The sequence below is a fragment of the Lolium perenne genome, chromosome 6, assembly GCF_019359855.2.
Source record: "Lolium perenne isolate Kyuss_39 chromosome 6, Kyuss_2.0, whole genome shotgun sequence".
Taxonomy (NCBI): domain Eukaryota; kingdom Viridiplantae; phylum Streptophyta; class Magnoliopsida; order Poales; family Poaceae; genus Lolium; species Lolium perenne.
This window is the reverse complement of record NC_067249.2, coordinates 100127584-100144901: the sequence shown is the minus strand read 5'-3', so window position 1 is coordinate 100144901 and position 17318 is coordinate 100127584. Positions and strand designations below refer to the sequence as shown.

Sequence of the window (17318 nt, the reverse complement as noted above, 5' to 3'; positions counted from 1 at the left end):
AAACATGTAATTTCCTTAGGAAGATGATAAAACATCATTCAATAGATACTTACACCACAACGCCAATCTAATTAACAATAATTCTATACTTGTGGACTTTTTTTACCATACACAGCACAGATGCAGACGCTCACACATACGTACACATACTCACCCCTATGAACGCACACACGCACACCCTATTTCTATGAGCATCTTCGAGGGACTGGGTCCAAGAAACTGATCCGACTGGTCTTGAAATTAACGAAGTCACCATGGACGTCTCGTTGTCGACGGGCACGTTGCCTCCTAGTGAAGAATATTTCGCCTCTTTAATGAAATATTAAAGTGTCAAATCTAGGATTTAAACTCTGGTGAGCTGGGGGTGCCACTGCCCTCCTAACCATTCAACCACATGTTGGTTCTCATTTATGGGCTAACTCTTACATATCTAAAAAAAAGTCGATAGACTGATCTTATGGGATGAGATGAGATGTATTAGGGCTAAGTTTTTCGTTTCTTAAATTTAGGGGTGCTAATTGTTTCTCCATGCTTAAATTTTGGGGTGCTATTATTTTTCCCATTGCTTAAATTTCGGGTTCTAATTTTTTCCTTGCATAAATTTTGGGGAGCTAACATTTTTTCCTTGCTTATTAAATTTCTGGGCTCGTTAATCTTTTTTCCGTTGCTTAAATTTCGAAGTAGGTACGAATCTTGGTTTCAGTCCGAGGTGCCACTGCGGCTTTACGGTTTAGGTATAGGCAAAGAGCCGGTGAGGCAAGCTCCTTTGGAATGGAATCCCTTTGGAATAAGATCGGATGGGTATCATACGGAATTCATGATGTGTAATGCAGCCTTGCAGGGGTCTGGAATCTCGGGAAAAAAGAACAGGAATTGGTTGTGCGCCTCAGCGTAACACAACACTCACACGTACTAATGACTAATGACACGATCGAACAGGGTTATGGAAAAGACAAAAGCCACCTCGCGAGTATTCCGTACAACATAGCACACGCGTATCCCACTCGCTCCGTGTCTCTCTCTCGTTCATCCCCTTTTCTCTTCTCTATCGGGCCTTGCAGTAAAGCATGCCCAATTTGATGCCGTCCTCCCCAAATTGGTGCAGCTGGCTGCTCATCGGCGCTCTCCCCGACCCGCTCTGCCGGCATACTGCAGCTGTGTTTCCTCCTTGCGGCCGTCAGCGATTGGCTTCCTACAGCCTTTGTTAGGAAATAAACCGCGCGTATGTGTGCGTGCGTGGCGTGCGTGTGTCTAGTTCTAGTCGTGTTCGTGTTCAGGTTGGTTCGAGCCGGTTTGTGGCGTCGTAGGGAGCAGGTAGTAAGCGCAGGGTAGGCCAAGGTCTCGCGGATGAGGTAGACTCACGATCGAGAGAAGATGGATCGCGGCGTACGCGCGCCGGAGCGATCGGAAGTTGCTTGGGTACCACGTTGATGAAGTTGCGTGGAAGCTACGTTTCAGCTTGCGTGGGTGCTGCGTTGCTCAGCTATAAAAAGGCTTGTAATCTGTCCAGATTTGGTGTGGAGAAATAAAGAGTAAAAAGGGGCTGTACGTGCGGCCGGAAAACAACTCCCGTATTTCTTCTACCTACGTCTTGTGTATGTGCGCGAGATCAATCTGAGAGAGAGCTAGCTAGTCTAGCCCCAACATTTGGTATCAGAGCCACGGCGATGGCGTTGGTTCCGCACGGTGGTGGTGCCGGGGGGAGCGCGATGCCGCTCTTCTGTCCGATACTCACCCGCGACAACTACACCGTCTGGGCGATCAAGGTCGAGGCCAACCTCGACGTGCAGGGCGTCTGGGAGGCGGTGGTTCCGGAAGACTCGACGGTGGCGGTCGATCCGGAGAAGAACAAGAGGGCGAGGGCATACCTGCTCGGCGCGCTCTCGGAGGACATTCTCCTGCAGGTGTCGTCGAAGAAGATGGCGGCGGCGATCTGGGAGTGCCTCAAGGCGCGGTTCGTCGGCGCGGATCGCGTCAAGGCAGCTCGGCTGTCGACGCTCCGCGGCGAGTTCGATCGGCTGATCATGGCGGACGGCGAGGAGCTGGACATCTACGCTGGCAAGATCGGCTGCATGGCCGCCAAGTTTGCAAGCCTCGGCGGGACGCTGAGCGACGCCCAGATGGTGAAGAAGCTGCTCGACACCGTTCCGGACTCGCTGTTCGCGGCGGTGGCCGGCATCGAGCAGTTCTGCGACGTCGAGACCATCTGCTTCGACGACGTGCTCGGGCGTCTCAAGGCGTTCCAGGAGCGGACGGAGCGGCGCAAGGCGGCCGTTGGCGGAGAGCGACGTGGCGACCAGCTGCTGCTCACGGCCGCTCAATGGGAGGCACGACGCCGTCAGCGCGGCGGTGGCCACGACCACGACGACGACGACGACGGGAGCAGCGTGGCCTCGGGAGCGAAGGGGCGGCGCGGCAAGTGCTGGAATTGTGGCGTTCGCGGCCACTTCTCCCGTGACTGCCGGCAGCCCAGGAAGGAGAAGGCGCTCCTCGCAGACGTGGAGGACCATCCGTGTCTCCTGTAGGTCGCGGTTTAGGGGGAGATTGTTAGGAAATAAACCGCGCGTATGTGTGCGTGCGTGGCGTGCGTGTGTCTAGTTCTAGTCGTGTTCGTGTTCAGGTTGGTTCGAGCCGGTTTGTGGCGTCGTAGGGAGCAGGTAGTAAGCGCAGGGTAGGCCAAGGTCTCGCGGATGAGGTAGACTCACGATCGAGAGAAGATGGATCGCGGCGTACGCGCGCCGGAGCGATCGGAAGTTGCTTGGGTACCACGTTGATGAAGTTGCGTGGAAGCTACGTTTCAGCTTGCGTGGGTGCTGCGTTGCTCAGCTATAAAAAGGCTTGTAATCTGTCCAGATTTGGTGTGGAGAAATAAAGAGTAAAAAGGGGCTGTACGTGCGGCCGGAAAACAACTCCCGTATTTCTTCTACCTACGTCTTGTGTATGTGCGCGAGATCAATCTGAGAGAGAGCTAGCTAGTCTAGCCCCAACAGCCTTCGCTCCAAGGAAGGCGTTCACGCAACCAGCGAGGTCGCGGAGCGCCAGATGTTGATCCACCACAGTTGATCATCCTGTCGCCGCTCGGCGGAAGTTTGGCATAGAGTGGGCATAGCCACGACTGTCCCCTCAGTCTCGAGCTGGGATTGACGCAGAAGTACCCGTCACATGGAGTGATGAAGAGAATATTTGTTGGTACGTATCTCTGCCTTCTCCATTATGTACTTGATCTAGTTTTGTTGTTGGTCAAATGTGTTGATCTAGAAGTCTTTTTACTTGCAATTTCTGGATGTTAAGCTGTAGGTGCCACTTGTTTGTAGCGATCAACTTATTGTATGATTTGGTTGCTTCTAAGTACTCTGCTTTAAAAATTAAATAAGCTACTTCATTTCTGGAATTTCTTTCTTATAAGTTATAACTATCTGAAAACATAACATGGCATGTTAAACCTCTGGAACTTTAATATAAATGAACAGGCAACACTACGAATTTTTCAGTTGGAAGGTGGATACGGTTTTTTTTTCTCAAAATAAAAGTTGAATATGTTCCAAAATGTTGCATGATAATTATCATATTTCTCTCATAAACTAATATCCAAGATGTTGCATTCTGAATTATATGCATGCAGATGTAGAGTTCCAGTTTTGTAAATATGTACATACTTAGTAATTCATGTTAATTACATACTGTCTCTATGCTAGATCAACTTACTTTTCCTAGCTGTTTTTGAACTTTGTGGATGTTACTAACATCAACTTAGAAATCTTTGAAACTATATTATTTTGCGAAGCATAGTCAACCATATCCATTTCTGTAATTTACTTTCCAAACAACTAAGTTTTTTTAGTGTATTCCAAATTATTAGGTTAGAAGAAAAACTGGATTATGTTTAACCTACGAACAAACCTATGAAGGTCGGTGTGTAAACATATTTGATATTTTATTTTTTAGAGAAAAGGGGCTGCCCCTGATTCCATCGACATACAACAAAAATAGTTCTTATACATCATCCGGTAAACATTTCAAAGAGAACAACTCAAAAGCTAATCTAGAGGAGGGGAACACTCCAACATATCCAAAGCTTGCATAGGTCATATCTAGGCAATCCGCAACTACCCGCCCCCCTTATTTTTTCCAGCAGCAGCGCGTTCCTGTGAGCATCCTTGCAAAGCACTGGCCTTCCTCTGATGGTTGCCACCACCTTGTTTGAGATCATGTCCATGCTTATCCAGCTTCTTTCCCTTAAAGCAAAATTCTTTTCTCAACGACCAAATGTGCCGAACCAAAACAAAACTGACAGTGTCAGGTACAAAATTTTATCATAATAAATTTGTTAGTTTTGTGATCGTACTCTAGTTCTATAAGCATACTCTATAAATTGTTGATATATCTTAACTATTTTCTTTTATGGATTCAAGGTAATTGTGTCAAATACCTTGAGGTGTTCTTTTTTTTTGTCCAACCAGGCAAATATGGTTCTGTGTTTCCTTTTTAAGGTTGTTTAAGGGAAAGTAGCAAAAATATTTAGAGCATCTATATTGATTAGCAAGTTAGTCTAAAAATGTAACCAGCATGTATGCTAACTATTTATTTTTGTAAGCATAGCTTCTTTGTAGCAAGAAAGAATGAACACTTATCGCAGTTGATCAATACCATGGCATAGAAATCTATTGTGTCGAATCTGATAATACAGTATTTCTTTTCTTAGCTTTTGTGTGGAATGTATTTTTAGCCAAGTACTCATGAGTTTTTGTCTGGATTTGTATGCAAAACATGGAAGCTCCATTGTGGCAAGAAATATAACATAGATATTCATGCCTAACCAAAATTATGTACTTCTCTGTCAAGCTCTTTTTATGAACATTTGCAATTTTGACAGCAGAGGTTGTTAACTCATGTAGAAAAAACGGAAGAGAATCAGTACCATCACAGGGACTCGGCGGGCCATGTTGCCAAAGACTACACGCCTCCAAGTATACGCCCCCTAAGAAGGTAACTGGAAAAGCTGAACCTTCACTCCCTAAGCTGGGATTTGTTTCACCTTATAAGCATAGACTGTAAGCATATCTTTGGTAGCCTGACAAATAAATAAAAATTAGAAAACCAAAGGAAGAGCTGATTCCATACAGACCATAGCCATTGCAGAGTAAGCTGATTGAAACGATTAGAAGCAGTGCAACGGCGTGATGCGCGTGTGGGCATGCCGTAGTTTATGATCAATCCCATATATGTATTCACTAAACTACATACATGACCATGGTGCGTATCTGAGAAATTTTGGAAATATTTAGAAGAAATGGGAGCACAATGTAGTACAAAGGGTTATTTAGTGCATGATCCAGGCCCAAGGTAAATTAGAACTTGCAAGGTGTTACTTTGCTAATTAAGCATACATTTGTTAAGTTGTATGTCACTGTACCCTAAATTATTATCAATTAGGAGACAATAAGGAACACACTTAGTAATAGTAAGCATGCTAGATCTGGTAACATGTCAACTATTCTGGAAGCAGAACCTAAGGTATGGCTTCTGTTATCAAAACCAAGCGCCAATAGTGTTTACTATCAGTGATACCCACGTGTACTGAATAAGAAAAACGTCCAGACAAATTGAGGACAAACTCCATGGTAATTAAAATCAAAGATGGTAATGAGAACAATGAATTTTACCTCGGACATGCTGTAAGCTAATTAAATTAAGTTTCACTATAATAAAGAAAGAAAGATCTTTCTATGAATGCTTCAGTGTTGTGTAATATTTCTAATTTCCTATGCTGCCTGCAAAAGTACGAATTCCAGCATGAAATGTAAAAACATATCAGGCCAGGTTATGCAATAGCTTAACAGAGAGGGGTCGATCATCCTAATTCAGGAATAATAATATTTGGAGCATTGGAGCTACAAAAATATAGAGCAAAACAGCAGTAAGCATAACATATAGTTTCAGTTTGCATGGTTCATATCTTAGATTTCATGTTTTCATATCTGGAAATGCACTAACAGAGAATCAGTAAAAAAATAGAAGGAAATCTAAGGAGGAAACATTGAGTTAACAATGAAGTGGCCAAAATTAAAAGAACCAGAAAAGATAACAGTGCCATACTAAATGATAGACCTCTCTGAATAAGATGCAATGATTGGTTGATCACATCAGATGGAAACCTACCTCAAACGCAGGAACACACTGGCCCCTGTCCACACTTTATAGGTGAAAATGTGTATCAGTCACTGAAAGACAGATGGCTAGGTTTATGGCTAACATGGAAAATTAAGCTTGGATAACATAATATTGCTAAAAAAATATAACAAATGGCATATTAGGATATGCAGAGGTTGATTTTGAGAGAAAAAAAAGTAAGTACCTAGTAAGCTAGATTATAACTAAAGTTTGTCTCTTCACTACACCAATACTGTAATTAGGTACATATGATCCAACCACAATAATGCACTAACACCATTTTATTTTCAGCACAGTTGTGAGATTATTTTAGATAAAGGGAAATCATACGTTTTATTCAGATTTGCATAAAAATATAGGTCAGTGATACTCCCTTAGAGGTAACATGTGTGTTGCTTGCTACATAAGTAGCCGTTTCTTAAATTTGACTGCACAAACTGAAGGAAGAATAAAAAAATCCAACAAATATGATACATAGCTCTAGAAATCGATCCTGGCCTTCATCGAAACTCGGAAGTACCTCTTTCTGAATTCTGGCCTGTCCTCCGGAGCGATCTACTGGACCAACAACCTGGAAATCTGGCCTCTCCCACGGCACCAGCAGGGATGCCCTGGTGGATCATGTTGGTCTGCCCCATCCATCTTCACAATTACAAAATCAAATGCAAGTGCTTGCCTCAGAAACGCACAACAATGAAGCAAACCAAATCATCATGTGGTACTGATCACACCAAACTTTGTAGTTACCTGAGAATTGGAAAGTCACACATCCATGAAGGAAACTTTTAGAAACCTGCAGAAGCAACAATGTAAAAAACAAACGCCGCATCAATTTTGCATTATAGTTGGACTTTAAATGATGCATAAAAAGAAGAGACGGATGGTTATTGTAATCTATTTTTGCAGGGCCCCTGTGCTTCAATTTGAGAGCAGGCTATCTGGAGAAAGGATAAAAAGCTAGCAACCGAGCCAGGTTGCTAGCCATCACGCTGGGGCAGCAGGCATCCCAACCAATGGCGAGCCTTACCTCCGCAGCCCCTATCCCCAAATCCTCCCGGCATGACGGAGACGCCGGGATGTGGCGACTCAGCACGGGAAATTGCTGAAGAGCGGCAAGGAAGGCTCCCTGGAGTGGCAGGATGCCGCTGGAAACCATGGATGACGGTAGGGGCGACATGAGAGGGGGTGGACACGCCGGCTAGAGGAGCAGAGGCGACCACCGGACCTTGCTCGGTGTGCCGCCCACCACTCGTGCTCGCCGGAGCCATACACCGGGACGGAGCTTTACCTTGCCGAACACGCCGACACACTGCGGGAACCATGCCGGCGAGGCACAACCACCACTCCAATCTGGACGCCTCGAATCATGCGGAAGCAACATGAGGCGTCGGTATCTGGGACGGCCGGCGACGTGGGGAACCACACCGGTGGTAGGAGGGCAACGGCGGCGATTGCCCATGAGAAGGGGAGGATGATGGCGGCTGCAATAGATGTGACATCAGAAGGGAGAGGTTAGGGCAAAGTGGAGATCGTGGCACCGCTTTGACCGAAACTGGCAAGGTACGTGGCAACACAAGGCGATCAAGCTGGCATGTTAGATCTACAGTCGGTAACCGGTTGCCTATCTATCAAAAAAGAAATAACCGGTCAAGTAAATTAATTGGACCATGGAAAAGGAGAGTACGTGTCTAGCAACGGCTCAAGGAAAGAAGAGATAATTTGTCCATCTACAGTGCCCTGATCATGCCCCGATCAACCAGGAAACGCTAATTCGTTTAACTTTTATATAGTGTATAATGTCTGCATTACTAATGCATATGCTTGGGCACAAGTATCTAGCATAAGCAGCTGACCATCAGTATTACATTGATGAGGTTCGCGTCAATACATGAATGCACTACCTAGTTTCAGGTTGATCAGAATCGCTAGAGCCATGTGTGAACCCAACCTGATGGGATCATAGAGAACTATATACTGACTTGTAAGCTACAATAGGGTACAACAAATCATCAAGAGCTGATAGATAGAAATAAACAGACATTCATCATATGGCAATAAAGGGCATTGCTCAACTAGATGTTAACATGACAGAGACATGATTTCTTTTTTTCTTTTTTTTTTTGAGAAACACAGTACAAACGCAGACGCTCACATACACGCGCATACACTCACCCCTATGAACGCACACACGCACACCCCTACCCCTATGAGCACCTCCGGAAGACTGAGCCGGCGGATTGGATCTTGAAATTGACGAAGTCACCACAGGCGCCTCGCTGTCGACGGGAACGTCGCCTCCCACTGAATGAATATTCCGCCTTTATGAGACACACAGATGTTAAACCTGGGGTTTGAACTCTGGTGGGCTGGGGGTACAACCACCCTCCTAACCACCCAACCTCAGGTTGGTTCTCGACAGAGACATGATTTCTACATACGGGTGAATCATAAGTATGAAGAGCTACTGATGCACAAATTTCAAAATAAGGTTTGGATGCTGAGTTGTCGCCAATGAAAGGATTAAAAGAGTCTTAGCACCCAATGCTTCTAGTTTTTCAACCCAGGTGCCACCAATCACACTACACAGGAGATAGCTATGACATAAAACTATCAATTTGAAATCTTCGGTTCAATGTCTTCGATGCAGCTTTATATGTAGGAGAGGCTAAATATACATGTTCTACCTCCGGGATTACAAGTACTATATGATTGGTTTGCTAGCAAACATCCGTAAATACTAGCAAGCATTAAGGTTTTCCCAACCATAGCCTTAACTAAATGGTCCTCTTACTCCCATACATGCAACTATCCGGTTCGCGTCCTCAGGTTTCTGTCACTCCGGCAGAACTTCCCTCTTCTAGTATACAAGTACTACCAACCCTATGGTGCTTGATCCATGCGCGCACAAATATAATGGGCACGAAGGACGGTAACATATCAACATACAACTCTAATGAACCAAAGAGAAACAACCAATCAATCAATGAACAAATAAACTATGGCAACATGACATAGATCATAGGATTATAACTTATAGCATCAAACACCATGTTTACATAGGGCGGTACAGAGGTTTGTGAGAGGATGGACCACTGAATGCAATGAGGAGTTGGTGATGGAGATGACGGTGAAGACGTCGGAGAGGGGCTCGGCGAGGAGCGCCGGGAGGCGGAGGCGTGGGCGGCGCCGGCGGCGGCGCGGGGGACTCCTTCCCCGCCGCCGGCATCATGGGGGAGCGCCGCCCCTTAGCCTTCTTCTTCCTTGAGTTGGTGCTGGTGTAGATGAGTGTTTCCCCCTCCTTGGCTTCTGCCAAGGAGGAGGATTTTCGTGACAATGCTTGGGGGTCTCCAAAAATAGGGTTTTCCCATCAATATATAGTGTTGGAGATGCAATCTAGGCCATGGGATGGATGCCCCTTTGATCCAAGGGCTCTTGGGCACCTCTAGAACCTTCCTAGGACTCCCCTCTGTCCTTCATGAGCCTCACAACTCGTGGCTGGACCGAAATATCCAGGTATGGAAAGAGTTTGTGTCAAATACGTCACCAACTTTCGGAGTCCCGAGACTGCACGAACCTCCGCAGTAATTCTGCTCTTCCGGATGCATCCGTTGTCCTTTCTGGACAAATAAGATGTCCAAATTGTTCGGTTTGAAATTCTCTATAACTTTGTAGTTTACGACTTTTCCATTGGACGTCGCTTTGATGTAGTTTCAAAGCGATCTTTGAAAAGTGTTCGGCAGGGACAGATTCCGGGAAATTCCAGATTTCACCATAATGAGCTATTTCCTTCCATATTTGCCTATTTCCTGCACAACAAAATTAAAACCAAGAACTTGTGCACTTTTGCAACTATTAATAGGTTAGTCCCTTAAAACATATAGTAATTGGTGTAAAACAAGCATGGAACATCAAAAATTATAGATACGTTTGCGACGTATCAACATCCCCAAGCTTAACTCCTGCTCGTCCTCGAGTAGGTAAGTGATAAAAAGAATAATTTTTGAGGTGACATGCACCTTCAAAGTTCAAAGGATGACTAGATACAAATAATTTAAGAACAAGTAATAACACATTCATGATTCAATCAATAATAATTTTGGGACCATGCACATAGAACTAAGAATGACAACTATGCTCTCATAAGACGGTGCATATAACTTACAAGATGAAGACTCAACATAAAAGTAAAAGAATGGCCCTTCGCAGAGGGAAGCAGAGATTAAACATGTGCTAGAGCTTTTTATTTTGAAAACATAGAGATATAAAATTTTAAGAGAGGCAATTGTGTCAACGGTAGCAATAAGTAATATAGGTTATGTATAAAACTTCCTATAAGTTGCAAGCCTCATGCATCGAATACTAATAGTGCCCGCACCTTGTCCTAATTAGCTCGGATTTCCATGGATTATCATTGCATTACATATGTTTTAACCAAGTTTCACAAAGGGGTACCTCCATGCCACCTGTACAAAGGTCTAAGGAGAAAGTTCGCATTGGATTTCTCGCTTTTGATTATTCTCAACTTAGACATCCATACCGAGAAAACACGGACAACAGACAAATGGACTCCTCTTTAAGCTTAAAGCTTTTGGCAACATAAATTTCTCATAAGAGATTTTTGAGGTTTTAATGTCCATGCTGAAACTTCCACCATGTAAACATGGTTTTGGTTAGCGGCCCAATGTTCTTCTCTAACAATATGTATACTCTAACCTTTTATTATGGTTATCTCCTTTACTTCAGACAAGATGGACATGCATAGTAACTCACATGATATTTATCAAAAATATGATGATGGTGTCCCCATGTCAGCATGGTTGCCACATAACAAGCAACTTATAAGAACTAAGATACATAAGTGACGTATTCCTCACCACAATATTTTTTTAGGCTACTTTCCCATGAGCTATGTATTGCAAAAACAATGAATTATTTTGAAGGTTTTAAAGGTAGAACATGTAAATTTACTTGGAGTGGCGGTGAAATACCACATATAGGTAGGTATGGTGGACACTTTTGGCATATTTTGGTTTTTGGTGGTTGGATGCACGAGTAGAGATCATACTCAGTACAACTAAGAGAGCAATAATGGTCATAATCATGCATAGCGACAAAACATATTAACTAAAGCATATGATGATATTAAAAGTCTAAACTAAATGATCAATTCACCCAATTGAAACATCAGAGGAGATCTTCCATTTGCATCACTATTAATATGAAACCTTTTTACTCGTATCCAACACCAATAACCTTATTTGAAACAACTCTCATTTATAATATTCATTAAAGATCAGAGAGATAATCATATATAACTGAAGCATACTAACAAACTCTGAACAAAATAGGAGTGAAAAACCGGAGCTAAACGCAGTACTAGTAAAAATAAAACGCTCGTTGAACAATAAGAGTGAAAAGTAGAGCGTTCATACAATTAAAACGGAGCGTGTCTCTCTCCCAAACAAACATGGTATGATGGTGCCCACTTTATTGAAAATAAAATACACAACAGAAAATAAAGACGCTCCAAGAATAACACATAGTATATGAAGCAATAAAAATATAGTGAACAGAAACAGGACCTGATATTTTTATTGATGAAGAAGGGGATGCCTTGGGCATCCCCAAGATTTGACGCTTGTACTTCTTGAATATATCTTGGGGTGACATGGGCATCCCCAAGCTTGAGCTTTTGTCCATTCTTCAACTCATCTCATCATTCTTCTTTCCTACACTTGAAAACTTCCTTCATACAAAACTCATCACAAATCTCATTAGCAGCGTTAGTGCAATGATAATATTAATCAAATCTACAAAGTTCAGTATGACATATGAAAAGCATTTTAATAAGAATTAGATACTGTAGAACAACTTCAATAAGGTTCTTTGATCAAGAGAACTCAAAAAGGTGGGCAAAAAGATGCAAATGCAAAACAGTGCAAGAATCTATCAAAACAGAACAGTTCGTAAAAATTGATTTTTGACAAATAGTTACGCTGCATAACTCGAAAAACTCTGAACTAATGAAAGTTAGATAATTACCTGGGGAAGATACTCGTAAATTGGCAGCTCAAACTTACGTTCTGGTGATTTTTGGCGATTTTTCTCGTGACGAACCACAAACAGTAAACAAGATTGCAAATCCCCCAAATACCACTTTCTTACCATTAGAGGCAATTCTTGGCACAAAAACAAAACAAACATGATAAGGAGAGGTCATTACAGTAGTAATGACTTCCAAGACTCAACAAAGCAGTAAATAACAGAAATATAAACATATTGGATTGTCTCCCATAAAGCTCTTTCTTTATAGCCATTTAAGATGGGCATGATTATTTGATGGAGCTCTCTAACCCCCCTTTTTTTGTTGTTTTTCAATTATAAGTGAAACTGACAAAGAAACAAGAACCAAATAAAAAACCTAATAAAACTAAATAGGATAAAACCGGAGATAATAAAAGCAACTATATACAATGCTTACATGTGGATGGGTAATATTGAGTTTGAAGGAGACAACCTCATGTTGGTTGATGAATAGGGGGATGCCTTGGGCATCCCCAAGCTTAGATATTTACATCTTATTGAATATTCTATTGGGATCCATCTACACATCCCCAAGCTTGAGCTCTTGCATCCTCTTGCTCATCTCATATCACCATATTGATTGGAACTTAAAAACTGCATCCACATAAAGCTTCACAAAACTCATTAGTAGGTTAGTACTCATTAAATAAAATTCACAAGTGTTCAAGTATCCCTAATTTCTATAAATCTATCAAATATTTATCCACTGTAATACTGAGGTTTCTTATTAGTTCAATCGTACGTCGAAAATGAAGGAAACTTTTGAATCCTAAGTACAATATTTAAACAAAGAGAATAGAAATCTGTCAAAACCGAATACTCTGTAAAGATGTCACTCAATGAGATAGTTACGTAGCTCAAATCGTAAAACTCAAGATTAATGAAAGACAGATCATAACCTCATGTCTATGCACAAAAACATTTCAGATCAAAATGCCATACTGAGATTTTTCATGAATTTTTGCAGCACGGCATAGGAAATCTGTCTCAACAGAATCAGTCCGTAAAGATTGAATTATTAGATCTGTCTACTTACCTCAAATCAGAAAAGTCAGAACTAACGAAAGTTAGATATCAAGCACTACTATGCACTCAAGAAATTTCAGATCAAGATCACGTTCTGGTGATTTTTAAAATTTTCACAGGAAATCTGTTTTCTAGGCAGCATAGTGACAAACTTGCATAACTAACTAGGGGTTATCTATACATTCTATTTACAACGGGATATGTACACTATATACACTATATACACTACGAATGAAGCCTGGTGACCGGGTGTATACGTGAGCACGCGCCCAGAAGTCGACATGTGTCTAACAGCGTTTGTTTCGCCGTGAGGTGTCGTGTTACCGAAAAGTTGTTTTTCACATGATTCCTTTCGACCGTGTCCTCATACGCATCCCATCTATTCCTTCCCCAACCGTGAAAAGTGAATATAGATAAGATTGGTGTAGCAGTCCATCTGGTCCTGCTCAGCTCGGCCGCGCCGTGCCTCGCCGCCGCGGCGCCCCGCCTCCTCCCGGCGTACGCGCGCCTCGGCCGCTACGACGAGGTCCTCCTCGCTGTGCGGGAGCTCTCGGCGCGGGACCCCGCCCAGGCGCAGGACCTCTACCCGCTCGCCGTCTCCTCCCTCGGCGCCGCCGGCGAGCTGTCCCTCATGGAGGACGCGCTCAAAGAGATGTCCCGCGCTGGGCGCCGCGTCAACTCCGCCACGGGCAACGCCTTCGTGCGCCACTACGCGGCCGCCGGCACCGTCTGGGAGATGGAGGCGGCGGTCGGCCGGCTCAGGAAGACCAGCCTCCTCATCTCCGCCGACGCCATCCGTGCCGTCGCGTCTGCGTACGTCACGCAGCGCCAGTACTACAGGCTAGGCGAGTTCGCGCGCGGCCTCGGCCTCGGCCGCCGCAACGCCGGCAACCTGCTCTGGAACCTCTACCTCCTCTCCTTCGTGGCCAACTTCAAGATGAAGTCGCTGCAGCGCGCGTTCTTGGAGATGGCCGACGCCGGGTTCCGGCCGGACATCACCACCTTCAACATCCGCGCCGCCGCGTTCTCCAAGATGTGCATGTTCTGGGACCTCCACCTCACCGCTGACCACATGCGCAGCGACGGCGTCAAGCTGGACCTCGTCACGCACGGCTGCTTCATGGACGCATACATGGAGCGCCGGCTCGCGTGCAACCTCTCCTTCGCATTCCGCCGGCTCGACGGCGCAGGGCCAGCGACAGGAGCTCGAGGGGCGGTCAAGGTCGAGTTGCTGGCGCCGGCCCACGCGCCCTCGGCCGGCTCCCGCGCGCCGCCCCGGCCGGCAGCGCACCGCGCGCCCGCCTGTTGTGCTCTCTGCCGGCTCCCGCACGGCTTCTCTGCGCGCTCCGTCGATGCAGAAAAACAAAGCGTTAATTCGTGTACTGGTCACCGTGTTCCAGGTGGGACGCGGGAGGCGTTGTTTAGCGAACGTAGTACAGAGTTAGTGCTCCTAGTGGTGCAGTTAACGTTAGCTAGGACCTAGTCTTCAGGCTATTTTTGTGCGAGTTAGTTCAGCTGTTGTACTCTGAATGAATACAGTCAGTGTTGCACATCTCCTTTCTTCTATACTCGCCTTCAGCATGCCATCCCGTACATGACGCGCGGCCGCTTGCCTAGCTTTGTCAAGCTCCGTTCCTTCATCCTTCTCGAGGAACAGCACCGAACCCGTCGACTGGCGGGGGCTCTCCTTCCGGTAGGGGGCTCGCAGTACGGCACCCACGGCGGCGGCTCGCCGTACGGCGCCAACGGCGGCAGCTCGCACTACGGCGTCCATGGCGGCGGTTCTTCTTCCGGATCCTATCCACCGTGACCATCTTCTAGCGCCTGCATTGGAACGAGCGGCCGTTGAATCGATTGGGCCAGCTAGATAGGGGTGTGGCGTTGGGAGAGGGTTGCAGCCGGTGGTGGCGCACAGTCGTCGTTCTATAGGCCCGCCATGGCCGCGCCATTAGCTCTGTTGACTCCGTTGGCTCGGTGGCATTGGGATTTGCGAGAGCCATGTAGCCTGCGCGGCGCTGTCCGTACGTGAGCAAGAACCAGCCAAATATTAGGGTTAATCGCTTAATTAGTGTTAATGAACGCAACGTAGAGTGCCTAGTTAATTAGCGGTAACGCATGCGCCAGTTGCCACGCAGAATCCAACATGGTTGCTGCTGTTGTCGACTAGTAAGTGCAGAGTAAGAATCTGAAAGCAACCCCCTGCTTAGTCGAGTCACATCAGCAGAAAAAGTAGATCCACGCCGTGTTGTCGCCGTGAGTGCAGAGTAAGAATCTCAACGTTGATCCAACGGCAGCTAGAACGTGCTCACGTATACACGCGGTCACCAAATCCACTCTCATATACACTATTTACAAGTTTTTAATGAAAAGCTTCCATAGAAAGAATTGTTTTGGTTTCGCAGGCATGAACACAAGTGTTCAAGGTCGACCCCCACTTCACCATTACTCATCTTTCCAATCACTTTTCTTTTCTGAAAACATTTTTTTATTTTTTATATATAAGAAGTACAACTAATTTTTTTGTAATTCGCATTCCCTATCCATACAAGAGATAGAGAACAACTAGGTACAGGAAGTAAAACTACTTAGAGATAAAGCAAACAAGTGCACACGAAAATATTCACCTACGCTATGACTCCCCGGCAACGGCGCCAGAATAGGTCTTGATATCCCACAAGTATATGGGATCGTTTGTAGCCTTTTCGATAAGTAAGAGTGTCGAACCCAAAGAGGAGCTAAAGGTAGGATAAACATTCTCTCAAGTTCTATCAACCACTGATACAACTCTACGCACACTAAGCGTTTGCAATATCTAGGAAATAAAATTAGAGCGATAACGGGTATGAGAGGTGACTTTGCAAAACAATAAAATATACAGAATAAATGTTAATGCTACAGCAATAAAAAAACTAAACTAACAGTACCATGAGTGTGGAAAGGCGGTGGTAATAGTGGTGGCTTTGTCCAAGATCAATTAGTGAGGATCTTGGGTTCAATGTCTTCGATGCAGCTTTCTATGTAGGAGAGGCTAAATATACATGCTCTCCCTCTGGGATTACAAGTACTATATGATTGGCTTGCTAGCAAACATCCGTAAATACTAGTAAGCATTAAGGTTTCCCCAACCATAGCCTTAAGTAAATGGTCCTCTTACTCCCATACATGCAACTATCCGGTTCGCGTCCTCAGGTTTCTGTCACTCCGGCAGAACTTCCCCCTTCTAGTATACAAGTACTACCAACCCTATGGTGCTTGATCCATGCGCCCACAAATATAATGGGCACCAAGGACGGTAACATATCAACATACAACTCTAATGAACCAAAGAGAAACAACCAATCAATCAATGAACAAATAAACTATGGCAACATGACATAGATCATAGGATTATAACTTATAGCATCAAACACCATGTTTACATAGGGCGGTACAGAGGTTTGTGAGAGGATGGACCACTGAATGCAATGAGGAATTTGTGATGGAGATGGCGGTGAAGACATCGGAGAGGGGCTCAGCGAGGAGCGCCGGGAGGCGGAGGCGTGGGTGGTGCCGGCGGCGGCGCGGGGGACTCCTTCCCCGCCGCCGGCATCATGGGGGTGCGCCGCCCCTTAACCTTATTCTTCCTTGATTTGGTGCTGGTGTAGATGAGTGTTTCCCCCTCCTTGGCGAGGATTTTCGTGACAATGCTTGGGGGGCCTCCAAAAATAGGGTTTCCCATCAATATATAGTGTTGGAGATGCAATCTAGGCCATGGGATGGATGCCCCTTTGATCCAAGTGCTCTTGGGCACCTCTAGAACCTTCTTAGGACTCCCCTCTGTCCTTCATGAACCTCACAACTCGTGGCTGGGCCGAAATATCCAGGTATGGAAAGAGTTTGTGTTAAATACGTCACCAACTTTCGGAGTCCCGAGACTGCACGAACCTCCGCAGTAATTCTGCTCTTCCGGATGCATCCGTTGTCATTTCTGGACGAATAAGATGTTCAAATTGTTCGGTTTGAAATTCTCTACAACTTTGTAGTTTACGACTTTTCCA

At 44.9% G+C, this 17318-nt stretch overlaps 2 protein-coding genes and 1 long non-coding RNA gene across 3 annotated transcripts; all 3 read left to right on the top strand.

Moving 5' to 3' along the window:
• Window positions 1–1206: 1206 nt before the first annotated feature.
• Window positions 1207–2909, top strand: LOC139832256 (uncharacterized). Its single transcript, XM_071821963.1, has one exon. It carries the CDS (start codon window positions 1668–1670, stop codon window positions 2523–2525), a length of 858 nt encoding a protein of 285 aa, XP_071678064.1. The 5' UTR covers window positions 1207–1667; the 3' UTR covers window positions 2526–2909.
• Window positions 2910–2989: 80 nt separating this feature from the next.
• LOC139832257 (uncharacterized) lies at window positions 2990–8243 on the top strand. The gene is made up of 3 exons (XR_011747104.1): window positions 2990–3189; window positions 4896–4986; window positions 7078–8243. It is a non-coding gene; the product is annotated as an uncharacterized lncRNA (long non-coding RNA).
• Window positions 8244–13562: 5319 nt separating this feature from the next.
• LOC127310355 (pentatricopeptide repeat-containing protein At3g42630-like) lies at window positions 13563–15091 on the top strand. The gene is made up of 3 exons (XM_051341037.1): window positions 13563–13566; window positions 13686–14748; window positions 14821–15091. Exons 1-3 carry the CDS (start codon window positions 13563–13565, stop codon window positions 15089–15091), a joined length of 1338 nt encoding a protein of 445 aa, XP_051196997.1.
• Window positions 15092–17318: the final 2227 nt, after the last annotated feature.